A 26950-nucleotide genomic window follows, 5' to 3' on the forward strand; every position below is an offset into this window, starting at 1 on the left:
AATTCGATGCCGAGTTGACCTAGGGGAGGCCCAGGATCGGCTCCAGACAATCGTCACTGGTGTTGGCCATGAGCGGGAATCTAACTTGGGTTGCCGGGTTCATAGCGCAGCTTGCCAACCGCTACACCACCGCCGCACAGAACGGACACGCGCACCACGTACAAGCTGACGTTTTACTTTACGGTGACAACGAGGTTCGGGGACGGGGAGTGGGGGGGGGGCGTTAGACGCACGCTCACCTGGGGGGCCGGACGTGGGGCTGATCGATTCGATGTACGGCGTTTTCCACATTTTGGTCTGCAGGGACAGAGGCGCCGTCAATCCCCCCCCGCCCCGCGGGTTCGCGTGTGCACAACGAGCACAATCCCCCTCAAGCACAACTCCCGTCTCTCACCACACGCAACTCGCTCTGTCGCATAGGAGCCAAAAGCGCGGTTGATTGTTGCCGATAACGGCATTGGCAGCGGCAGTACATTTGGAAAGAGCGGTTGCGTTTCGTCAGAGCGAGCCGACGTGTTAAACTGAGCGATGACCATTCACTCGAGACTGAATTTTATAGAATTAGCAGGGAGAAGTTTCCTCTTTGGTCGTGCCAACGACCCAAACTCTCTCCCACCGCCACTATTTCAATTAAGACGCGAGAAGAATGGCTTCTTCCAAAGCGTGAAACGGGCTCATCGTGCTAAGAGACCACCAGAAAATGCGCGCGCTCGTTATGATTTTGTTTTGGTGTAGGGCATGAGGAACGGCTGTTTCCACCAGATTCTACTCGACTATTCTCGTGTATGATGGCAGCGGCAACGCGTTCAGGAGCTGAAAGGCAATGCCAAGGTCTGCTGGCCACGAGAGGGCTTCAGAAGAGAGAGAGAGTTCGTGTAGTTTTTGTATGCCTCCTCCTCAGCTGTAGGAGCCCAGACCACAGTTATTTAGTTTGGGCTGTGTGGCCACAGCCGCACTCTGGCTGTGTCTTTAAATTTCCATCGATGAAGGAGACATGCACATTGGTCTGCTGATTGGATGCGGTTGATGGTCCCACCGGTGTCTTCGAGGAGGAGGAATGTCAAAGCCAAGATGTGTAATGTTTGGGTTTCAAATGAGGTGTTGATTCTGGACTTCCACGTTGTTACGCTCTGTTTGCCGGCGTTTTACCAGATCTAGGTGAGATTGTAGGACGGCGACAGTGCAATTCCAGAAGAGGCATCGCAACAAATGTCAAACTAAATAGTTCATGAATTACTTTTCGCAGATGCTGGGTACGAGTAGGGGCAAAGCTTTAGATGAGCCTAAAGTGAACTTCTTGAAAATACCAGTTCAACAAAATGAGAAGCTTATTTTAAATTCAAACAAAGATTACATTACATTATGATCTGGTGCATGTCAGTCAGGATCCAGGCTTTGGAGACAGCCGGGGGTAAACTCACGTTGAAGGTGCACTCCCATTTCTTATGAACGCCCTTGCAGATGTCCTGCTTGCGGATAGGCACCGAGTCCACGGTCACTCGCACGCTGTACTGGTCTTCCAGTAGCGGCCTACAGCAGCGGGCACGACAGGCAAGCAAGCCCCCTCTTTAGCATGTGCCCTGCACAACGCAGCGTCGCGCGGATGATCGCGCGGCCAACGTTACGATTCGCAGTAAAATGTTGGCCTCGGGCACAATGACCCGACCGAATCTGTGTCGTTAAGACCCCTCCACCACCTGACACAGCCCAACAATTCGTTCTTGCTGTGAGGTCACGACACCCATTTAAGAAGCTGGGCTCGATGATGTCGCTCACTCGGACTTCCCGCATCTTGTCGTTTGCCATGGTCTCAAGTGAAACGTCGCACATCCCAATCGCTGATAAACCCGGGTTGTGAGAATCATTCAACTCTCCGGCGTGAGCTGAAATGACGACAATCTGCGCATCGAGACGCACGCGGGCGCGACAGTTCATTTTTGCGTGGCAGTGTTCTGTTCTTTTCACGTGGTTTAGTGGTAAACCACACAAAGACAAAGATCCCCCGTAAAGCCTGAACAGACTGTAGGGGCAAGTGCTGTTAGTGAGCACCTATAAAGGCTGGCACGGCAAATAAGGGGGTGAGTGGCCAACACCACGCCCGGCCGCTTTTGTCTCCCCAGTGGCGATGTTTACACACCGCACCAGGTACTCATTTGAGGCTGAGTCGACCTAGGGGAGGCCCAGGATCACTTCGGATCATCGTCACTGGTGTTGGCTGTGAGCGGGAATCGAACCCGGGTCGCCAGGTTTGTAGCGCAGCGCGCTAACCGCTACACACCGTTCCCCACAAACCATACACACACACTCTCACACTCACTCACTCTCACACTCACACACACACTCTCACCACACACACTCTCACACTCACACACTCTCACCACACTCACTCATACACTCACTCATACACTCACTCACTCTCACACTCACACACACACACCCTCACCACACACACTTTCACACATACTCACTCTCACACACACCCTCACACCCTAACACTCACACACACACTCTCACCACACCCTCACACCCTCACACACACACACACTCTCACCACACACACTCTCTCACACACACACTCTCACCACACACACTCTCACACTCACTCACACTCACTCACTCAGACTGCCACTAAACACCGTGGCGTACCAGCGCACACCGCCGCCCATCACGGAGCAACAACGCAGGGGGTGAGGCTGGCATAAGCAGCGCGATTGAGGCCGACAGACCGTGTGTAGCAGATGATGATGTTCTCGTGGCTCGAGTCCTTCTCCACGTCACATGGCACCGCGTGCCTCCATGACACCAGGAACACGGCGTTGCCCAGCTGGGAGTCCCCGTCGCCGAAGCTCACCTGGCTCTCCTGGGCAAAACCTGTGCACTCCCGTGCCAGCCAAACGCCGTCACACTCATTGAATCTAACGACTAAAACTAAACTAATTTTATTTTACCAGGTAAGGTCCACGGAGCTATGTGGGCTCTTTTTCAGACTCGACCCTGGTCACATACGATAGCCCGCCGAAGTGGCTTGTCACGTGGGAATTTACAGTAGCCAAACAATCTAAACGCATGTTTCTAAATGTGGATGGACAGACTTGAGCTCCTGGAGCAAAATCCACGCTACCACGGGGAGAGAGAGAGGGAGAGACATGCAAACTCCAAATATTCAGGTGTCAGGGTCGGGATCGAACTCAAGACCTCCTGCATACCAGGCGAGGGAGTTAACATCTCCCAGCCACCGTGGCACGTCACGCCTTCACCCGGTATGTTCTGGAGCTCGGCGCGTTGACTTGATGCGCGAGGCCAGCTTGTGCAGTGTAAGCGCTTGTGCAGGTGACATAGCTGAGCGGGGTGATGATCTATGTGTGTTAAACTTCTTTCGCACAGTACGTAGCTAACCATGTTAATCGGAGGTATTGGGACAGGACAACAAACTAAACACTTATAATAAAGTTTTTGGGGTGAGATCGCGTTATTTATAAATGTGTCGTAACCCTCCACCACCCGACACGGCCAATCAGCAGAAAAAAGGCGTCACGTTGACAAAAGACAAAATAGTTCACTACTTTAGCCCCACACCGGTGTGTTGAAGAGTGAATCCACAATATTTACAATTTTTGAATACGACGTTTCGCTGGTAATTACATCCAGCATCATCGGTCAATTTGCCAGAATGGTGAAGCCCTCAATTGCTCCCGGTCTTAAATAGAGCAGCAGCAGCAGGGTGACGTCATCATTACCAGCAAAACGTCGTACTCAAATATTGTAAATGTTGTGGATTCACTCTTCAACACACCGGTGGGCTAAAGTAGTGAACTAATTGTCTTTTGTCAACGTGACACATTTTTTGCTGATTGGCCGTGTCGGGTAGTGGAGGGTTATGACACATTTATAAATAACGCGATCTAACCCAAAAACGTTTTTTGTGAATAATATTGGTCGCGAAAGCCTACGTGTTAAACAAACTAAACACTGAAAGCAGTTCTAAATAAATTCGTTTTCACCTATATTTTAAAAGTGAACAGCTCCAGTGGCTTTCTAATATCGGAAGGAAGATCGTTCCAGACGGCCGTAGGAGCGCAACTTAAAGCGTGCAATGCGGTGACCGTCTTTGTTCAATGGCCAGCCAAAAGCCGCTGCTGCTGTGAGGAAGACCGGTGTTTGCGTGGTGGTTCATGATACAGGGAGGTGGGTGAGCTTTGTGCATTTGCCGCTCGTTCCAAAGATTCCCGCGGTTCCAATTGTAGGCGAGGCTGCCCTGGCTAATGCTGCGGGCGACTCGACCGTGAAGTACCAAGGGCCATTCCGCTTCACTCGCAGTGGAAGTGAATGTCTCCGTGACGTCATTCCAAGAAGAGGAGGCCAATGTATGCCAAAGCCATGATCCACATTTTGCAGGTTTTGAAAAATTACATCGGAAAATTTTAATCAGAAACGTACGGCGATCGTCTCTCCCTTGTGAGAAAACTTAGCAGGACCCTCCTTAAAAAAGTTTTGAGACTCCTTCAGGCTTTACTGGGTAAACAAGCATAACAATGTAATAACGTGCACTGATTACGCACCCTTCACAATGTCTCCAGGCACCATGATGACACGCAATGAAAACGATACATTACCCGGTATACTTTACCAGGGGCATGAGCAAGAGGCAGCCATTCCAGAAAGTCTGAGCATCATAACCACGCCGACCACCTCCCACCAGAAGCCACTCACCGGTGCCAGAGATGGTGAGTCGCGTGGCTCCGTTCAAACTTCCATAGCGCGGCTCTACGTCGAAGACCTGGGGCCAGGCCTGCACCACTGTGCACAGCAGCAGGTGAAACGGACACGGCATTGTGATATCGTTCCCTCTAGGATGCGAATAAAGCGTCTTGTTCAGAAGAGTTAATTTGATATCTAGCTGTGGAATCTGGCATTGACGATGTCTTGTGGCAATGGTGGCCATGGTTGATTGATGAACTCATTCACTGCAGTCACTCGCTCACCGGCGATCAGCCACCTCCTTATCACTCTTCTATCGCAACTACCATGGCGGTTACTGTTCTCGTGAACGTCACTCAGTGATCCTTCCATCCATATTGGGGACTCGGTCTACCGGACACTCACTGTTTCGTCTCATTAACCACACTGTATGGAAGCAGCTACAATGCAGGTCACAAAACAATACACTTACTCACCCACCCACCCACTCAACCACCCACTCACCGCACTGCAGAAAACTCACCCACCCACTCAACCACAAACTCACCACACTGCAGGTAACTCACTCACCCACCCACTCACCCACCCACTCACCACACTACAGGTAACTCACTCACCCACCCACTCAACCACCCACTCACCACACTGCAGGTAACTCACTCACCCACCCACTCAACCACCCACTCACCACACTACAGGTAACTCACTCACCCACCCACTCAACCACCCACTCACCACACTACAGGTAACTCACTCACCCACCCACTCAACCACCAACTCACCACACTGCAGGTAACTCACTCACCCACCCACTCAACCACCCACTCACCACACTGCAGGTAACTCATTCACCCACCCACTCAACCACCCACTCACCACACTACAGGTAACTCACTCACCCACCCACTCAACCACCCACTCACCACACTGCAGGTAACTCACTCACCCACCCACTCAACCACCCACTCACCACACTACAGGTAACTCACTCACCCACCCACTCAACCACCCACTCACCACACTGCAGGTAACTCACCAACCCACCCACTCAACCACCCACTCACCACACTGCAGGTAACTCACTCACCCACCCACTCACCAATTCAACCACCAAAAACGCAGGTCACACGACACTTCTCTGCTTCTTCCCTCACTTCCTCGTCTCTATTCCCTAAGTTCTTACATGAAAAATATTCTTGCTCAATTCAAGTAACGTGTTGACTCTTCTCCGTTACAACTTTAAGAGTGCTGTTTGTTTACAATGTTCAAAGTGCTGTTTTGCCACTTGACATTTTGGGCATTTGGGCCTGCGCCCAGAAAAAATAAGCACGATGATATGATACTTTTTGGTTCTATTCAGTAAAGTCACGTAGGTAAAAAATAAAACAACAAAAATCACGACGTTTCGGCCACAACACAAGTGGCCTTCATCAGGTGAAGGGACCAGACTGTCCAGAGGACAGCGCTGGAGTGAACACAGCCAAGCTCCTTTGTCAAGGCGCTCTGTTTCCTCTCACACAGCTTAAAGGTCGCGGTCTGAGCTTGGCTGTGTTCACTCCAGCGCTGTCCTCTGGACAGTCTGGTCCCTTCACCTGATGAAGGCCACTTGTGTTGTGGCCGAAACGTCGTGATTTTTTTTTTTTACCTACGTGACTTTACCGAATAGAACCAAAGAGTATGGATCCTTGCAGTCACGAAAGCTTTAAATCTAGAAACGATGATATGAACCGTATGGCGGGATCCCGGGATCCCATAAACCCCTGGCTCTCGCATAAACATTATATTATAATGTAAACATTACTGTATATTATATATAGTATATATAATGTAAACATTATATTATAATGTAAACAAAAACTTTGCTCTTTTTCACCAATGGGTTTGAAGGATGGCGGCAAGTGTTGTCCTGTTAAACTATGGCTTTTAAAACTACTTGCCTGCAGTACATATATTTAAATACACTATCGAAAAAATAATTTACACCCCTCTGTCAATCATCGTGTTTCTAAGAGTGTGGATTTGTGAACACACTTTGTAAACAGTACATGAAATAGTACGCGCTTTCAATGCGCTGTTCATATTACTGTTCATATTGTAACAAGCGCTTGTACCAATGTTACTCTACAGAGTAGTGGGTCGCCGCTCCTCTTATCCGCATTGATACGAGCGGTATGTGGGGACTATGGCTTAACCGAAAAAAAACTATCTGCACAGATGCATACGGACAAGAGAAGTATTATTAAAGAGGAGGAATTAACGGTGCAACACATCTCATCTGTTAAATATCTGCAGGTAATAGGATTGTCATCGATTGATCCTGGCTGCAGACATTGGTAGGTCACAAATAATAATTAAGATAAGAGAGCAGTTTCACTGTATATTTGAGCAGCTTCGGATAAGACATGATCCTGCCCATACCCGAGCATGGAGTGCATTCGCTTGTTCAGCTATTCTGCTCATTCGTCCTCGCTGCGCTAGGGCACGACACGACAACAGAATGATCCGCGCCAGGTGGGTCGCGGCGTTTATGTGCGCGGTGGGACGGAGTCACCAAAAAAATGAATTAATTGCGATTTTGACCTCCGTTTATTCGGGATCCCACCATAAGGTTCATATCTTGCTCTTTGATATCTGATCCATGGTAAAGGTGATTCCATTGTTATGAAATACGACTTAACTTGCCGTATCGTGTGCAGCATGTAATGAGCAGAGGGAAAAGGCCGATGCCGTAATGTCGAGCGCGATATGTAATCGGCGATGTTTCGGGCTATGCCCCTTCTTATGTTTATATATTTTCAGGCCACAGTCTTGTTCGCGTTTTTGTTTTTTATTTGTTGTGGTTGCACCCGATTCAAGAGCCGAATGGCTCACAGGGCTATACCAAAATAAAAAAAATAAATTGAAAATAAACTAAAATTGTTGACGAGTGCTCCGATTGGCTTTGGTAACTGTGCCCGTGCACCGCTGCCGATGCGGCAGCATCACCAAACAATACATTTTGAAGAATAAATCAAGAGTGGCTTTCAAATCTGGAAACTTTGCCCCGGCAACTCCACACGAGGATGGATGGACGAGGCCTCCCCGGAGGGCCGTGTGGGTGGCTCACGGGCGGCGTGCAGGAGCAGACACAGGGCCCACGTGGCCACGCACTGCACGTTCGGGCCCATTGTGTGCTTCCTGGGGCAGCTGCCGCCCTCCTCGCGGGACGACTTCCTCGAACGTCACGGACGTATTGCGCTTGGCGTTTCTGAGAAAAAAAAACATGTTTTCGGCATTATTCTGAGTTTGCCCAACGTGCTAGGCCACGGGTTCACTGCAGCTGTGTGGCAATCGTAACCACACTCGCTGCGGTGAAGCCAACGTTAACAAGATCTATAACTCAACGAATTGCCCAAGCAGTTTTAGACGTAAAAAAGGGCCCTTTTTCTTGCTTCTCTGTCCGTCTTTCCTCACTCTGTCTGTACTGGTATGTTCAAACCAGAGGATGAACACGAAATTTAGCAATCTTCTGAAATTCGTGGTCCGCCAGGCAAGTGTCTAACTGTGTCGTTGGCCGACTGGTTTTGCATCACGTAATTTTTTCTTAGGTTTGTTGAATTCTCGTCTCTCATCTTCTTGTTGTATTTACCTCCGTGCAGTCTAACGCTCTCGATGTGTTGCGTTGATGTCACCGCCTGATGAAGATCGCTTGTGTTACGGTCGAAACGTCGTGATTGATTTATTTTAATATGGTATTTCTACATACGTGACTTTACCGAAAAAAAACAATGAGTAATTTTATGCAGTCACGAAAGCTTTAATTCTTTATTAGTTTTAGACACTGCAAACGGTCGCATTTTGCAATTCCATTAGCGGCGTGTCTGTCCAGACGTGAAGACCACAATGTATGCAATCGATACGAGCCCCTTCCTGTTGGTGCTCATCTCATATTTACAGCCCTGCAGAGCCAATGGTGGAGATTCCCCATTCCTATGGCAGGGGTTAGTTTATCCACAGGACACCGTTGTTGACGTGCCGAAAAGGGACTGTAGGAGATTTCTGTCGGCAAAACTCTCCACTAACCGAACCGCGCTCTCTCCACGCATCGGGGGCCCCCTCCGTGCCACGACTCTTGATGATGTGAACTCCTCTTATCTGTAGACCTTTTACTCTTGATGATGTGAACTCCTCTTATCTGTAGACCTTTTACTCTTGATGATGTGAACTCCTCTTATCTGTAGACCTATTACTCTTGATGATGTGAACTCCTCTTATCTGTAGATCTATTACTCTTGATGATGTGAACTCCTCTTATCTGTAGATCTATTACTCTTCATGATGTGAAATCCTCTTATCTGTAGACCTATTACTCTTGGTGATGTGAACTCCTCTTATCTGTACACCTATTACTCTTGATGATGTGAACTCCTCTTATCTGTAGACCTATTACTCTTGATGATGTGAACTCCTACTTATCTGTAGACCTATTACTCTTCATGATGTGAACTCCTCTTATCTGTAGACCTATTACTCTTGGTGATGTGAACTCCTCTTATCTGTAGACCTATTACTCTTGATGATGTGAACTCCTCTTATCTATAGATCTATTACTCTTGGTGATGTGAACTCCTCTTATCTGTAGACCTTTTACTCTTGATGATGTGAACTCCTCTTATCTGTAGATCTATTACTCTTGGTGATATGAACTCCTCTTATCTGTAGACCTATTACTCTTGATGATGTGAACTCCTACTTATCTGTAGACCTATTACTCTTGATGATGTGAACTCCTCTTATCTGTAGACCTATTACTCTTGATGATGTGAACTCCTCTTATCTGTAGACCTATTACTCTTGGTGATGTGAACTCCTACTTATCTGTAGACCTATTACTCTTGATGATGTGAACTCCTCTTATCTGTGACCTATTACTCTTGATGATGTGAACTCCTACTTATCTGTAGACCTATTACTCTTGATGATGTGAACGCCTACGTATCTGTAGACCTATTACTCTTGATGATGTGAACTCCTCTTATCTGTAGACCTATTACTCTTGATGATGTGAACTCCTCTTATCTGTAGACCTATTACTCTTGATGATGTGAACTCCTCTTATCTGTAGACATATTACTCTTGATGATGTGAACTCCTCTTATCTGTAGACCTATTACTCTTGATGATGTGAACTCCTCTTATCTGTAGACCTATTACTCTTGATGATGTGAACTCCTATTATCTGTAGACGTATTACTCTTGATGATGTGAACTCCTCTTATCTGTAAAACTATTACTCTTGATGATGTGAACTCCTCTTATCTGTACACCTTTTACTCTTGATGATGTGAACTCCTCTTATCTGTAGACCTATTACTCTTGATGATGTGAACTCCTCTTATCTGTAGACCTATTACTCTTGATGATGTGAACTCCTCTTATCTGTAGACCTATTACTCTTGATGATGTGAACTCCTCTTATCTGTAGACCTATTAATCTTGATGATGTGAACTCCTACTTATCTGTAGACCTATTACTCTTGATGATGTGAACTCCTACTTATCTGTAGACCTATTACTCTTGATGATGTGAACTCCTCTTATCTGTAGACCTATTACTCTTGATGATGTGAACTCCTCATATTTGTAGACCTATTACTCTTGATGATGTGAACTCCTCTTATCTATAGATCTATTACTCTTGGTGATGTGAACTCCTCTTATCTGTAGACCTATTACTCTTGATGATGTGAACTCCTACTTATCTGTAGACCTATTACTCTTGATGATGTGAACTCCTCTTATCTGTAGACCTATTACTCTTGATGATGTGAACTCCTCTTATCTGTAGACCTATTACTCTTGATGATGTGAACTCCTCTTACCTGTAGACCTATTACTCTTGATGATGTGAACTTCTCTTATCTGTAGACCTATTACTCTTGATGATGTGAGCTCCTCTTATCTGTAGATCTATTACTCTTGATGATGTGAACTCCTACTTATCTGTAAACCTATTACTCTTGATGTTAACTCCTACTTATCTGTAGACCTATTACTCTTGATGATGTGAACTCCTCTTATCTGTAGACCTATTAATCTTGATGATGTGAACTCCTCTTATCTGTAGACCTATTACTCTTGATTATGTGAATTCCTCTTATCTGTAGACCTATTGCTTTTGATGATGTGAACTCCTCTTATCTGTAGACCTATTACTCTTGGTGATGTGAACTCCTCTTATCTGTAGACCTATTACTCTTGATGATGTGAACTCCTACTTATCTGTAGACCTATTACTCTTGATGATGTGAACTCCTACTTATCTGTAGACCTATTACTCTTGATGATGTGAACTCCTCTTATCTGTAGACCTATTACTCTTGATGAAGTGAACTCCTACTTATCTGTAGACCTATTACTCTTGATGATGTGAACTCCTCTTATCTGTAGACCTATTACTCTTGATGATGTGAACTCCTCTTATCTGTAGACCTAAAACTCTTGATGATGTGAACTCCTCTTATCTGTAGACCTATTACTCTTGATGATGTGAACTCCTCTTATCTGTAGACCTATGACCTTCGACTGCTCTTATCTGTAGACCTATGACCTTCGACTCCTCTTATCTGTAGACCTATTTACCTTCGACTCTTCTTATCTGTAGACCTATTTACCTTCGACTCCTATTATCTGTGGGAGCTGTCGGGTCCATGGTTGTTTGCGGCCCCTATCCTCAAATTCACCAATATTCCGTAGCGTTTCCTGTCCTGTCTCTCTCTCTCTTTCTCTAACACCTAGCGTGGCAACAAACGTCGCGGTGACGTCGCCGCCACTTACGCCGCTGTTGTGTTATTTGTGGGGTTTTTTTTCATTTCGATGTCTGCTCAGCGCTTGCGAGGAGGCGCTGGGCTCAGGCGTGCGCGTGCCTGGACGAGCCACGTGGCTGCGAGGCACACAGCGCTCTGCTGCGGCTAAATCGCACGAGTGAACGCGGAATAGTGCGACCAGCACAGGCTGGTCGATTCATCACCCGGGACATTTTGTTGTTTACAAACTTCCACCTTGTCGTTATTGCACGTGGAGGGGGGTGGGGGGGGGGGTTTCGTAGAGGGGGTTTTTGTTGTTATTTTTTGTTCTTGTTGTTGTGTGGGAGCGTAGTTACGCACACTTCTTCAGCACCGCTTGAGCTCTTTGTTAGCACAACGCACTCGTAATCTGCAGTATTTGACGTTTGCATTTTTTTCATTCATGTCCAAGGCAGCTCGATGCGATCTCGTCAACTGTTATGAAACATGCAAAGTGGCGTTTATACAGTCGGCTATCTGTATTTCTTAGGCAGTAAGGGGCCGTCCATGAATGATGTCACACGGCGTCACAAAAGTAAGACCCCCCCTCTCAAACATGACGTCACAAAGCTCTGCCCCCCCCCCCCAAAAAAATATAAAACATGCTTCAAATCGCTTTAAACTATTGTCATTGTAGTACACATTTAATGTGGCGCTGCACTCTGATATTGTAGGAGAAAACATTTATTTTAAAAAGTCTATTTAATTAAGTAGAACGTGTTGTCTATATTTATTTAAAGTTGCGCATTTTGATGTGACGTCACATTTCTCACCCCCCCCCTCGTCACACATCGTCACAAACGTCTGACCACCCCCCCCCCCCCCAGGTGCGTGACGTCATTTATGGACGGCCCCTAATGACAGGCAGGATGCCTACTGTTTGGCTATATCCAATGAGGTACCGTGGAAGATGTTATGCTTTGGCTGTTCCTACTCTAACTAAACCTTTTATTTTAGCAGCTAATGCCCACGGAGCTTCGAGCTCTTTTGCGGAGGTGATCTCGCCGCACATTATAGCTCATCGATGTGGCTTATTACGTGTTGGGAATTTAAAGCGGACAAATATACTTAACGAAATACACGTTTTCAAATGTGGAGGGAAAACCCGGAGGACCCGGAGAAAAATCCACGCGACTACGGGAAGAACGTACAAACTCCAAGTATACAGGTACTACTGTACCAGGGTCGGAATCGAGCCCACGCCCTCCTATAGACTTAGCGAGGAAGATCAACATCTCATCACCGTGGCCCTCCTCTCTGTCTGAGAAGCCCGCGCGCGAGTTTGCTTCGGACAGCCCTGATGGGAGCCACCGGCCTGGCTCTGCTCACGAAACTCACCGCAGTTACGCAAATCGGGGCGTGAGAGCAACCACCGCCACTGAAGCAGCTCACGTGCAGCTGGCAAAGGATTGACATTCCTCCACCTTATGGCTGCTGCTGCTGCTGCTTAAAGCCCACGTAACGTTACATGCAGGGTGAGCGCTTTCACTTCCTTTTATCAACATTCACAGTGAACCTCACAAACAGCACGTTGTGAAAGACCCAAAGTAGAATATGCCTGGGTTTGATCTTCCGCGAAGATCAAGCTCCACCCTAAACCGCATCCGCTGCAAAAAAACAATGGCAGATGCAGATAGCTAATGTACACATGGAAAATTAAAAACTCTCCAGTAGTGTGCGACTGTGGTCATTCAGCACAGACCGTACAACGTGTAATGACGCAATGCCCGATCCACAAATACGAATGGAGACATCGCAGCGATACACTCCGCTACTGGCTCCTGGCTACGTGAATGTGATATTGTAGTTGTTGCTCTTCATCTACATCAGCCGTACAAAAGAAGAGCCGCGAACCCCCCTGTTGATGGCAATTCATATATTGAGGCCGAGCCAATAAATACACCAGATGCTGTGGCTCCTCAAAGCAAGTGGAGTGATGATGTCCTGGACCACGCAGGTCAAACTACAAATTAATAAATTTTTATTTAAAGCTTTAAAGCTTTCGCGACTGCAGGGATTCGTATTCTTGGTTCTTTCGGTAAAGTCACGTAGAAGGGAAACAATAAAATAATAAAAATATAAAACAATAAAATTCGTGGTGCTAACGTTAAAAATAACCGCCACTTTTTTCAATTTTTCTTGTTGTGGTTTTCACACCTGATGGTGATTGCTTGTGTTGCAGTCGAAACGTCATGAGAATTTCATTATTTTATATCTTTATTATTTTATTGTTTCCCTTCTACGTGACTTTACTGAAAGAACCAAGAATATAACACAAATTAATAATAATAACAAAGCAACTGTCACACGGGTATGGGAGAGAATCGCCCTTTGTTGTGTCCACTCATCCTCAACATAACATTGGCAATTTTTATGTTTTTGCTTAGGGTGCACATAATGGAGTACCAACACGAACGATCCCGAGGCATGTAACGGGAGCCTTGAGATTCTACATTATCGGTGTAATGCCCCTGCTGCCGACTGGCGTGGTGTCGTCTGTGGCGCGTGGCACGTGTGACACGATGTCTCACATCCTGGAGCATCTTGCTCCTTCGCGCTGCAGATTTGTATGTATAAACACTCATCATTCATTGGCTGAAAACACCCTAATATGTAGAGGACTGCAGAGCTTAGGCAATTGTGCAAAACGCAGCGCTGTGAGCTGCTGGTGGCTTTGCGCTTCTTACAAAGAGTGGTGACGGAGAGAGAACGACAATGAAGTTGACGACGATAGGTTAAGATGATCACGGTGATGATCACCACATTGCTTAGTTGAAATCTACATAGCGATTACCTGGACATCTGTAAAAACTACTGGACATCTGTATAAAAAAGAGCTTCATAGCTCATCGGATTCCTCTTGGATGAATACAGATTCGGAATCATCGCCCACTGCTGCGAAAACATAACTGGACCCTCCTGAATAAGTCGAGGCGCTGTCAGGGCTTCCTGGTTAAACAATTGTCATCATTTCGATTTAAAGCTTTCGTGACTGCAGGGATTCATATTCTTGGTTCTTTCGGTAAAGTTACGTAGAAGGGAAATAACAAAATAATACAAATGAAACAATTAAATTCTCACGACGTTTCGATTGCAACACAAGCAATCATCATCAGGTGTGAAAACCACAGCAAGAAATTATGAAATTTTTCAAATTTTCTTGCTGTTGTTTTTCAAAATTTTCATCATACTAATGATGATGCTGAATCAAGATGATCACGATTTATGATGATGGTAATGATTACACAGCCTGCAACTACAAATCATCCGCCAATCCACCAACCCCCTGTCCCATAGCGATCAACCAACCATTCCCTCCAAGGTGCACACCGCACCAGATAGCGCATTTAAGGCTGAGTCGCACTCGTTGAGGCTCAGACCAGGCGCCACGTGACCAAAACAAGAAAGGTCACGTGAATGGAGCAACTCGACGTTTGATTGGCAGTAGCACACTCGACTGCGATTTACTCTCGCATCGACGACAAGAACATGAGTGGGCAAATTGTGGAGATCCATGCTGACTTATGTAGACACCACGGCCTGCGTCCCACCGCACACCGCACAGCAGTAGCCTAACGAACGGGGGGGCAGGGGGCGCCTTGGCCCCCCACTGGTGGCCAAAGCTACGAGTTGGGGCCCCCTTGACACCCAAACATGAGGGGGTATGCTTTCAACAACAGTATAAAAGAACAACACTTATTTAAAACGCGGTTTCAATTTGTTTTTATGGAAAAAAAATATTTACTATCCACGCTTTAATTTCATTTGATTCGAGCAGTGACGCAATATTGCAAAGAGGCACTACTACGGAGCGGCAGTGGCTGCATTTTGCGAAGACGGAGCGCCCCTACAGCGTTAAATGTACGAGGCCGTGAGCGTAACGATGATGTGATTAAGCAAGAAGAGCCCGCGATATGTAATAGCCTAGTTTGCGACGGTGAGAGACAAATCAAATATTGGGGCCCCGCCTGACCGACTGCCGTACCCCTGAGTTGACAAATGTCATCGTCGTTATTTCGCCACTGCAAGCACGGTTTATATTCCCACACGTGATGGCAGGCAGCAGCAGCAGCAGTACCAGCGGTGTTGTTCAGGAGCTCGATGCCAATGTGGAGGTTTGCTGCTGTTGCTCCTGGCCACGACGAGAGGGCTAAAGGTGAGAGAGTTCGCGTGGTGTTGCTATCGCAATGCGGTGGCGTAAGAGAATTTGCCATCTGCAGGAATTCCTTTGTTTGACTAAATGGGCGCACAGCCACGGAATTGCTTGGATTTTTTTTTATATCGTCTACCATAAAACGTGAAAAAAATCTCAACACATTCGTCAATAATAACACTTAACAGGGGGAAAAAAATGTTACAGACGACGTTTTGGGCAATGGCCCTTCTTCGTGGCACATTCGATCAGAGAGATGCCAGGGGTGGAAATGTACGTATGCACGTGTGTTGAACTTCTTTCACAGCGTACGTAGCCAACCGTGTGAATCTAAGACGTGAATAAACGTGCGCGATTACCTTCAGAACATTAGGGCGATGGGGTGACACGAGTCTGTGCATGAATCACAGAGCAGCGCGTCTCGAGCGGGTGCAGATGACAAGCGGCATTAACTTTGCATCAAATTAGAGGGCCTTTGCACGGCGACGGAACAACAGCGCTCCCTTGTTCGCGTGCGGCCAGCGACAGGCTCGCAATGAATGGGCTAGCTTGTTCCGATGAGCAAGGTGCGCGAGTGAGCATTGTTCCCATGGAGATTATCAAACAGCGCCGAGTGGCGGAGGAACTCGCGCGCGCGCGCGCGGCGCGCTCTGATGAGACCCCCCGACGGCACGGCGAGGCTCTCGAGTCGAGGCGAAACCTCGCGGAGTGAATGATGCGACGGTGAGGCCGCTGCCGCCGCCGCTACCGCCGCTGCGTTGGCAGTGGTGCACGGATAACAAGCCGCTGTACACGTTCTCCAATAATAACACTGTGGCCTTAAGGAGGATGTATATCATGGATGATGTTCCGACCGATCGCCCTTTATAGCACATACACGAGGGCCATTTTCCGAAACGTCGCCTATTATTTGTTTTGTTAATTTTTAAGCCCACGGTGATGTGTGGAGTTTCGGTAAATGCGTGTATTGAGTGGCCGTGTGGAACCCCACACTGCACGGAGTGTGGGTGACGGGGGGGAGGGTAGTCGCCCGGGGGCCGGGTGGACACGCACCATCAACACGGCCGGGTGGACACGCGCCATCAACACGGCGGGGTGGACACGCACCATCAACACGGCGGGGTGGACACGCACCATCAACACGGCGGGGTGGACACGCACCATCAACACGGCCGGGTGGACACGCACCATCAACGCGGCGGGGTGGACACGCGGCGCTCGGACTCACAGAGGTGGACACTGCGCTGAGAGCGAGAGGGCGGCTTTCATCCAGCAGTGGAGTGACGTCGGGATGTATACGATCACTTCGCATAGATCGATACGGTACCGAACACCATCGTAAAATGTAACACTCCACCAAGCACCGGTCCATTCACACCACTGTGATCCCCGGAGACTTACATATATCCACTGACTCGCAATACAGAGACGACTCACAGACTTCACAACTATACATACAGTACACTATATATTCCCATACAAACACATAGACTCACACAGAGACCTGCAGACTGTTACAGAGACATGTAGACTCAAATAAAGACCCACAGGCTCACTCAGACCCTCACGCAATGCCATGGAGAATAACAGCGTGATGCGAGCTGTGTAAACTGAACTTTAAAAAAAATGTTACCAGGTGAGGCCCCACTGAGCTACGTAGTTGTCTTTCTGAAGCGACCTGGCCACAAACGATAGCTCAACCAAAGTGGCTTCCATCACCACGTGGACATTCATAGTAGCCGGATGCTCCAAACCAGGAGTCGGCAATCAAAACGACAAGACGCGTCATTGTTTTTTCGAATTCGGTAAAAACAAACTCAAAGATATCCAAAATCCGCAAAGCACGCGGCCGATACGAGACGGAGGTCCTAAATAAATAACGAGTCACGAAGCAGTCCTTGAAGAGCCGCATGCGGCTGCGGAGTCGCGGATTGCCCAAACCCCGCTCGAGACGCAAGTTTCTAAGCGTGGAGGGACAAACCAGAGGAGCAAATACACAGCAGGCGTCAGGGTCGGGACCGAACCCACAACGTCCTGCATACCACGCGAGGTAGATAACATCTCGTCATCGCTGGAGGTGTTTCCCCATTGCTTGTGAGGGGCAGCGCTGCCTCATACCTCCCTCGCTCCCTCGTCCCGCACCTGGTCCGCTCTGCGCTCCGTCTCCACGCGGCTCTGCATGGGGGTCCCCACTTATGCCCACAGGCGCCCTCCCCTCCCCCTGGGCCAGGGGGCCGAGGGGGTTGGTCGTTCCGTGCCGGGGACACCCTCCCCCGTGTTGCGATAGAATGTCACGGGGCGAGTCCCCTCCTCTTTCTCGCGGCATCAGAGCTGTACGTGAGTTCACAAATAGGACACGGACAAACTCCCCCCATGTAGCCTTTAGCAGACTGTTTGGGGAAAGTAATGTTAATAAGTGCCGATGAGGACCGGCACGGCACGCGAGGGGGTGGGTGACCAACACCACGCCCGGCCGCCTTCGTTTCTCCGGTGCTGTTGTGTACGCACGGCACCAGACATTCATTTAAGGCTGAGTCGACCTCGGGGAGGCCCAGGACGGGTTCAAATATTCGCCACCGTTATCGATCGTGAGTGGGACTGGAACTGAGATCGCCGTGTTTCGTCTCGCAGTGCTGCGCCACCGCTCCCCACAGCTGAGACAGAGCGCATGGAGAGACGCAGCCGTGCTCCTGGAGCTCACTACGCCTGTGAAGCCTCCCCCCACTCCCCCCCCCCGAGTTCGATTCCCAGCCACGGCTAACATCAGTGGTCTTGCGCGTCCCCCCCCCCCCACTCCATCCACACTCTTTACCAAACCGCGCTGAGCTGCGTGGTGAGGTATTGGTGCAACAACCGCGGTTGCTGACGACACCTCGTGTGGAGGCGTTCATCCAGCTGCGAACTGATTAATAAGAAAAATGGTTTTCTGTGCAATGAGCATTGAGTAATTGGTGCTCATTTCCTGTTTACTCTACGGAGCCATGGAGGAAATGAATCATTCCTATGGTAGAGGCGAGTCTATCATAGAACCACTGTTGACTTCCCCTCCGAAGTGATACTCGTTTTATCGACCCCAGAGCGGTGATGGGCTGAGTCAACCCCCAACCAGAATTTGAACTCTCAACTTTCCGCTTATGTTTAACTCGCTGTACCGCTGAGCTACCTGGTTCGATAAACGGTTCTACTATATGGTTATCGCTACTATTCTAGATCACTTTGCTCGCACCCGAAGAGCATTTCAAGGAAGTGCGTTTTATGAAATCTATAATAATGAGAACACGCAACCATCATGGAAACATTGCGCGGGCCAGACCAGTCGGAGACGTCCGTGGCATCATCCGCTCGAGCCGCATCCGGCTGCGTGGCCTCCCCCGCACGCCTTGGCCTGCTTCTGGGTCACCTGACAACGCAGGGCAGCTCTCCCCCAGCGGCACCATCCCGGCGTCGTGCAGTCGGCCGAACGAAGGGGCTCGGTCACTTACTCGCCGGCCTCACCTTGCGGGGGGCCTCCTCCTACAACGCCGTGACGCGCGGCGGGCCATCCCAGTGGCGCGTTTCTGATGATGATGATGACAATGATGATGATGGAACACCATGAGATTCAAACGACACACAGACACGTGCACACACAAAAAAACATCATAAGTTCCTGAAGAACTGCACTGTGGTCTTCTTGTCCTTAGGTGGCCATCAAAATACATGTAAGCACCAGTACAAGCAGCAGTGTGATTTGTGTTGCTTAGACACCCATTCGTAATAAATTATTCACGAATTACTCGATTGGGATTGCACATAAGCAATCGTCGCCCCTACTGGCAGGCTCATGCCCCATGCCACTCGTGAAAATGAAATCCTCTGCTCTTGAGTTCTCACCACTTGCTTAAAACATACACTTTCTAAACTTGAGCTCGCACATCGTTTCACCCACTCAATCACCCACCATTTCACTCACCCATTAATTCACTCATCCACTCGTTCATTCGCTCAGCCACTCACTCATTCACTCACTGTTGCAAATAGTCTCTAGAGTTCTCCCCTTGAAACTTGAGATCTGAACGCCGCGGATGAAGTTGTTTTCTACCATCAGTGGCGAGTGTCAGCTAAACTACCCCTGCGACCGACAGCGTGGGGAGGCATTCATCCAGCAGTGCACTGACGTGTCAAGGGCCCTGTGAAATGCCTCACGTAATTATTCATTAAAATCATTAAGTTATCGCCTCAAAGGAGATGTCCAAGTGGAATGACTTGTCAAGGCTGCAGTCCTCGTTGTTGCATCGTGTGCTGTATCAAGCGACGCACTCGAGTGTCGATGCGCTCTTGTGATGTGAAAGGGTATTTGTTCATGCCCTCCCGACAGCGCGAGGACTCTTCTGCAGCCCCCACTCGCCACAGCTGCCGCTGAATGGCCCCCATAGACTCACTATACAGCTGCCTCTGAAAATCCCATTCAGGTTCTGGCCCCGTCAGGCAAAGAAATCTCGAAATCGTGTTCCAGGGGATTATGCTAATTATCTTTTGAATACAATTTTCAATAAAGACGTTCCCTTTTTCCCGGACTTTCACTCAAGAAAGCAAGCAATACTAATGTAATATTCACTTACTCTCATTAAGAATTGGACGAGTTAACACGAATAGGTTGTAATGTGATATGCACACTCGCACTATTAAATTCCCAGTTTAATTTGGCACACAGTGGCATAAATAGTAATTCTGTACTCTCTATAAATGGTTTCATCCGGGAGCTAAGCAACCACATTCTGGGGTGCCATGGTGGCGAGATGTTAACTCCCTCACCTGGTATGCAGGAGGTCGTGGGTTTGATCCTGAACCTGTCGCCTGTATATTTGGAGGTCGAATGTCTCTCTCCCCGTGGCCACGTGAATTTTTCTCTGGGTCCTCCTAAAAAATATTTGGCTGCTATAAATTTTCCACACGATAAGACACTTCGTTGAACTATCATTTGTGGTCAGGTCGCTTCTGCAAAACAGCTACATATAGCTCAGTGAGCCTTATCTGGTCAAATAAAATAGAAAATATACTTTATTAGTATAGTTTTTTATGCAGGGAATCGCTTCATGTCCTCGGAAACAGCCGTGATCCGCTGAGCTGCCCTTTCATCTTTTCTGGCACTGCTTTCACGCTGTTGCCAGCTTGAACAGAATTGCTAATTACAGTGGAAACTTTTTACAAAATATTTCTCGTGGTTCAAACGCACATGTGTGACCAGTGACTAAATTGGCGTTAATTAAAAATGTGTGTCAGTTTATTGAATGCCTGGAGTAAGCGCTTGCACAGATGGCGTGTTGTGGAGACTGGGTCACCTCATTCGCACGACACCTTACATCCCCTACATTAGGGGTGGAGGAACCTTTTTTTCTGCCAAGGGCCATTTGGATATTTATAACATCATTCGCGAGCCATACAAAATTATCAACTAAAAAATTTGGCTGTTATATTTGGTCAAACATTTAATTAACTCACCCCTAATGCGATGGCTGGAACTGCTTCCCTTTGGCGAGGCGTGTGATGATGTTAGCTGGTATTGATGATGTTGCTACTCGCAACTGCTTGTGCAGGTTTGCTCCTAGATTGATTGAATTTCGAGTCCCGCCTGCGATTGCCTTGGCAGGGCCACACCAAATTATTTCGCGGACCTTGGACGGCCCGCGGGCCGGACGTTCCGCACCCCTGCCCTACATGATGCCGCCTACCAACAGTGCCATACGTGCGCCGAGTCTTCTGTCGTTCATTACGAAGACAATCAAATACTCGAGTATAGAACACCACAGGAATATAGATGGATGGTTTACTTGAAAACAATGTAACAGAATAGAACAGCCTATATAACCGTACTGCTGCTGCTACTCGCCTTCTACATTCAGGCACCGAATACTGAAACCAGTAGCAGAGTTTTTCTTCGTGTTGAACCAATGCTGCACTCATCACGCCTTCTCAGAAGGCCGTGTGGCCGACAATATCGCGGGACGGTGCTGGGGTCTGTGCTCGTCAAGTGTGGAGCCGGGGCTGTACCAGAAGCACGCGTCAACCGAGGAGACTCAAACAATGCCGAGAGGCTTTCTGGATGGTTATCGCGCGGTTTCGGATGCGCTTCTGTGGCCGTCTGGAACGCGCTTCCTTATGATATTAGGAAGCCACTGGAGCTACGCACTTTTAAATCATATATATTGAACACTCATTTTTTTTAACTGCGTTTTGTGTTTCGGATGTTGTCCTTTCCCCGCAACTCCGGTTAGCAGGGATGGCTAGTACGGTGCGAACCTTCAACATGCATTCATAATATACCAGCAATTGGTGTGTTCAAACAGCAACACACGACAGGAATCCCATCATGATTGCAAAGCAAGATGACATCGCCGTTCTTAGACCACTTCTGTACACGGCCGTAGGATGACCACCAGCGGACAGAGTCGAGGTTGTGGAAGTGTGAATGTAGTTCAAGTTGGTTTTGTGAAACGCATGTGAGCGCTGCAGAGACCAGGATGATGAGGCTCATTTGCAAGAGCGATCTCGGTCACCACTGACAAAAGTAAAGCAAACGAGGCAAGGAACAGCAATGAAGTAAATAGAAATCAGAAAAAAACACTGCATTGCATGGGAAATCGAAAGAATTACACCAACATAAATCGATATGAAATCAAAGTTAAATATCAAATTGTTTCGAACCACGGTTGATTTTTTTCCCCTGATATCAATTTGCTTCACGGTGCCGCTTTGTTCCGTAACAATCACTTTTGACATTGCATTAACCCAGACCAGTCACCATCCTCGGCTCTCGCGATGTCTCACCCGGTCGCTCAAAAACAAATCGGCCCTCACTGGCGCCGCGCCTGCCCCCTGGCCAGGGTTGGTGCCGCCGGCGGCAGAGCGCTCCCTGGCGGTAGGCGGCGGTAACGCGCGCGGGGGGACGGATGCCACCGCGGGCGCCAGGAACGCGCGTGGGTCTGGCGGGCCGAAAACGACTCCCGGGGGCGCGAGACGTGGGCTGGGCTGGGTTGGGTGGTGGGGGGCCCTGTAATAGAGCGATAAAATCGTGCACCCGACGAAATCAACGGTCAGAGATTTGCCCCCCCCCCCCGTATATGGAAGTGGTCGTGGAGTTTTGTGGAAGGGGCGTGTCTTTTGCCCAAATATGGTGTTGCCGTATCGAATTATTGGCAATCGATCGGATCGAGTAATTAATTATTTGACACGCCGCCTTCATTTGATTGGATAATGTCAGCCACTTTGGTCCGTCGCTTGTATTGTACCACAGCGCAACGACTTATTTGGGGGCTATGCAAGATACGACTGTTAGCCCCCCTCCTTTCTCCCGACTCACTTTTACTGAAATAGCCACGGAATGTTTCTTGTTAATAATCCGGTATAGAGTACAATAATATGTAGGCTATAACTATATTTATTATGTTAGTAACACCGCACATTGGGTTAAGAGGAAGACAGCCTCAGTGACAATATTAATATAAATATATCCCAAGATACAATACTCACAATTAAGTTGCCATGCGTCTTGCTTCCATGCGCAAGTCAGCGAGCAAAGCATCCTGGTGATCAGTGACAAAGAGCAGTAACGCGACGAGATGTTAAGCTGTGTATGGTGGGACAAGCGGACTCCTCCACTGATACCACCCTGGATGTCGTGGGATGGCTTCATAACGTAACTAAAGAAGACGCGTACACGTGTTCGGACACATTAGCTGAGCACATGCACAAAAAATCAAGATATCACTCCAACCATGAAGAAGGACCCTCTTGAGGAGCCATTCAAAACCATCACTTTACCCTACATTGCGGGGATCACAAAAAAGATCTCCAAAATCTTGCATAAACACAAGATCCAGGTCCGATTGAACACATTACATAAAATCCGTGATCTGGTTCCGTCTGTAAAAGATGTGATTCCGGACATACAGTACCCTGGCGTCTACAAAGTAAGTTGCCTCTGTGGTAGTAGTTACATTGGAGAAACCAAACGCCATGTCTCGGACCGCATTCGTGAGCACAAAGCAGACCTTAAACACGGTAGGACGAACACCTCGGCAGTGGCAGATCATTGTTATAATTCAGTAGGCTCACATGACATTGACTTCTCCAAGACAGAGGTTCTTTGCAAGCCATCTGGCTACCATGAGAGATTCGTTCATGAGGCTATCCACAAATACAAACACAGAGACAATTTTAACCGAGAAGATGGATTCTGGCTTTGCAATCATTGGAAGGATTTGATCAACCATTTCGGGTCTTAATTGATTGTTCACGCTTACGGTGGCTTTCAGACGGCATCCATTATTTTCATCTCCCCCCTCCTCTTTTCCGAACATAGATGGACTCGTCCATCTGAATAACTGACAAATCGCTCTCCGTGGTGCTAACTTTTTAAAAAAACGCCACTTTTTTCAAAATTTTCTTGCTTTTGTTTTTTACACCTGACGATGATTGCTTGTGTTGCAGTCGAAATGTCGTGATAATTTTATTGTTTTATATTTTTATTATTTTATTTTTTCCCTTCTACGTGACTTTACCAAAAGAACCAAAAATATGAATATAAAGATCAAGATGTCAAGCGGCCAGCGACAAACGAGCACTCTCTTATTTATATAGATGAGAGGTCGAGCAGAACATTGAAGCTATTATCCCTGCAATTCCACTCACCTGCTAAAGAAGTGTCGCAGTGTGGTTACTGTGCAGCTGTTTCAAATCAATTTGCAAAGTGAGATCCTGCTCAAATGAATATTGGGGCATTGTGGCTCATCTGTTTACTTCACATTCCTGTGGTCGGGTCGAACCACCGTTTTCTTCCCGACAAGGTTGTACTGATTTTAGCTACCCTACAGCGATGATGGGCTGAGTCAACCCCCCCTAGGATTTGAACTCGCCACCTTGGGATTGCGAGCAGCTAGCTCACGCGGAGCCACGTGTTCGGTTCTCGTTGTGCTCATGCCGCCGATCTAAAGAGACATAACGGGGTCATTGCTTTCACAGCTGCGTATCAGGCGAATAGTTTTGTACACATTTTGTTTAAACCAGGGTTTCGTTTGTCCGTCACTCTCAAATGAAACTAAAAACTATTTAATTTTACCAGGTCAAGCCCACGAAGCTATTGGCTGTTTTTTTCAGAAGCGACCTTGCCACAAATGATAGCTCAACTAAGTGGCTTGTTATGTGGAAATGATATCAGCCAAGTGCTCTAATCGCATGTTTCAAAATGTGGAGGAAAAAACCGAAAGACTTGGAGGAAAATCCACGCGACCACGCTGAGACCATGTAAACTCCAAATATATAGGCGTCATGGTCGGGACCGAACCCACGATCTTTCTGCATCACCAGGCGAGGGAGATGATATGAAGCCACTGGATTCTGGATAGTAGTTTAAAGACGTGTTCACGCATCTGCTGTAGGAGCTTTGTCAGTCGGAATTAACAAATTAACTAATATTCTTGGTTCTTTCGGTAAAGTCACGTAGAAGGGAAATAATACAATAATAATAAGTATTTTCTTGCTGTGGTTTTCACACCTGATGATGATTGCTTGTGTTGCAATCTACACGTCGTGAGAATTTAATTGTTCTATTTTTATTATTTCATTATTTCCCTTCTACGTGACTTTACCGAAAGAACCAATAATATGAATCGCTGCAGTCACGAAAGCTTTAAATCGACAATTAACTCATCTTCCTGTGTGGCCACGAATTCCAAAACTCTCTCTCTCTCTCTGCGTCTTCACCACAGAACCGAGCCACGTCTCTTACTGCACGTGACTGATCGAAAAACCTTCCTTAACATCTGTGTTAAATACATGGCAAGTCGCTCTGCATACAGTGTTTCCATTAACCGCGTATTGAAATCTACTATGCATTCTAAAAATGAGACAAGCCTGGCTGAAGGTTATCATCGCGGTTATTGTGTCACTTTGCACCGAAAAACAAAACGTGTTCTCACTACAGAATATATTTATAACCAGGACTCCATACAGCAGATGAACACTCTGTGTGTGTGAGCTCTCCCCGCGTGTTTACTTTGTACAAGAGTGGCAGAGCAATGGGTTGTTCTCTCACAATAGTGATAAAGGATATCTGGGGCACTCCAGCTTCTGTTGAGAGCCATTGAAATGTTCTGTTGTTCAGAGAGTAGAGGTTTTCTACCCCGGCACATGAGTGACTGAACGTTAATTAACAGCGGCAGCAGGAGCAGCAGGCGAAACGACTCCATGGATACACAGCAACAACAACAACACGGCACAGCGCATCGTGCCCTGGCTCACTTATTAAAGGGAGTTTTTTTTTAAGTCATAGCGTGCTCCCTACATGGCTTAGATCATACAGCGAAGCGCGGCTCGCCAATAAAGCGAACAGCCGTGTGGAGCGGTGGCGCAGTGGTTAGTGCACCACCCCCCCCCCCAGACATGAACTCGGCGACCTGATGTTCATTGACGGTCACGGCTGACATCAGTGACATCATAACCGGACCGGTTCTGAACCCCCCTCAACACCGCCCTCATGACCCACCCGCACTGACCAGCGTGGTGAAGTATGGTTGAGAAACCTCCTCACAACCAACAGAGCGTGTGTAGGAGGCCTTCACACAGTCGTGGATTAACAGTCAACTGGAGTGTATATTCGAGGTTATTGTGAATTACATGGTAACCAGTTCCCGTCCAGGTTGTAATCACGCTACCGCACTGTCTGAATTTTAGACATGGACAATATGTTCGGGTGAGTGATGTCATTTACAATCAAATATCTTAGCCCCAAGGAAAAGTCCGTGTTACTATATGGGCCAGAGCTCGCCTTTAACAAATAATCGTTTATATTCTTAGCTCTTTCGGTAAAGTCACGTTGAAGGGAAACAATAAAATAATAAATAACATAATAAATATATTATATATATTATCATTTTATTGTTTCCCTTCAACGTGATTTTACCGAAAGGGCTAAGAATATGAATTACTGCAGTCACGAAAGCTTTAAATCAAAATTTAAAGAATCGTTTAGATGAAGCTCATGCATGGCGTTTGGTTTGGAGATGCATGCGGATGATGTTCGTAGTGTCATTACGGCATTGGCTGAGCAACTGAGATGAGTCACGCACGAACGCAGCGCAAATGCAGCGTGACCAGGAAGAGCAAGCCACCCCCTCGTTTGAAATGAGCCACACATCGCACGAAAAGCATCACACGGTCGAAGAGCAAGAAGAAGGGCGAGTGGCCGAGAGGGGGGATTGAGGTGGACACGGAGAGGTCAGCGACGGAGGAGAATACA

The 26950-nt window shown here is 47.6% G+C and overlaps 1 protein-coding gene and 1 long non-coding RNA gene across 3 annotated transcripts in view; both read right to left on the minus strand.

Moving 5' to 3' along the window:
• PKHD1L1 (PKHD1 like 1) overlaps positions 1-18023 on the minus strand; it is a 171392-nt gene extending 153369 nt beyond the window's left edge. The window contains exons 1-6 of one of the 2 annotated variants that reach the window (XM_032954632.2): positions 17794-18023; positions 7805-7945; positions 4711-4797; positions 2727-2871; positions 1422-1530; positions 240-297 (exon numbers count right to left, since the gene is read on the minus strand). In XM_032954632.2, coding sequence (XP_032810523.2) covers positions 240-297; positions 1422-1530; positions 2727-2871; positions 4711-4797; positions 7805-7865 — 460 coding nt within the window. In that variant the 5' untranslated portion in view covers positions 7866-7945; positions 17794-18023. The remainder of the gene's footprint in view (positions 1-239; positions 298-1421; positions 1531-2726; positions 2872-4710; positions 4798-7804; positions 7946-17793) is intronic. The other variant, XM_032954633.2, reaches the window with a different exon arrangement.
• Positions 18024-21467: 3444 nt separating this feature from the next.
• On the minus strand, positions 21468-26532 carry LOC116942521 (uncharacterized). Its single transcript, XR_004402800.2, has 2 exons — positions 23185-26532; positions 21468-22705 (listed from the first exon to the last, which is right to left on the minus strand). It is a non-coding gene; the product is annotated as an uncharacterized LOC116942521 (long non-coding RNA).
• Between the last annotated feature and the right edge of the window lie 418 nt (positions 26533-26950).

This window comes from Petromyzon marinus, chromosome 15, assembly GCF_048934315.1.
Source record: "Petromyzon marinus isolate PM22_M1 ecotype Great Lakes invasive population chromosome 15, UKy_Petmar_22M1.pri1.0, whole genome shotgun sequence".
In the NCBI taxonomy this organism is placed as follows: Eukaryota; Metazoa; Chordata; class Hyperoartia; order Petromyzontiformes; family Petromyzontidae; genus Petromyzon; species Petromyzon marinus.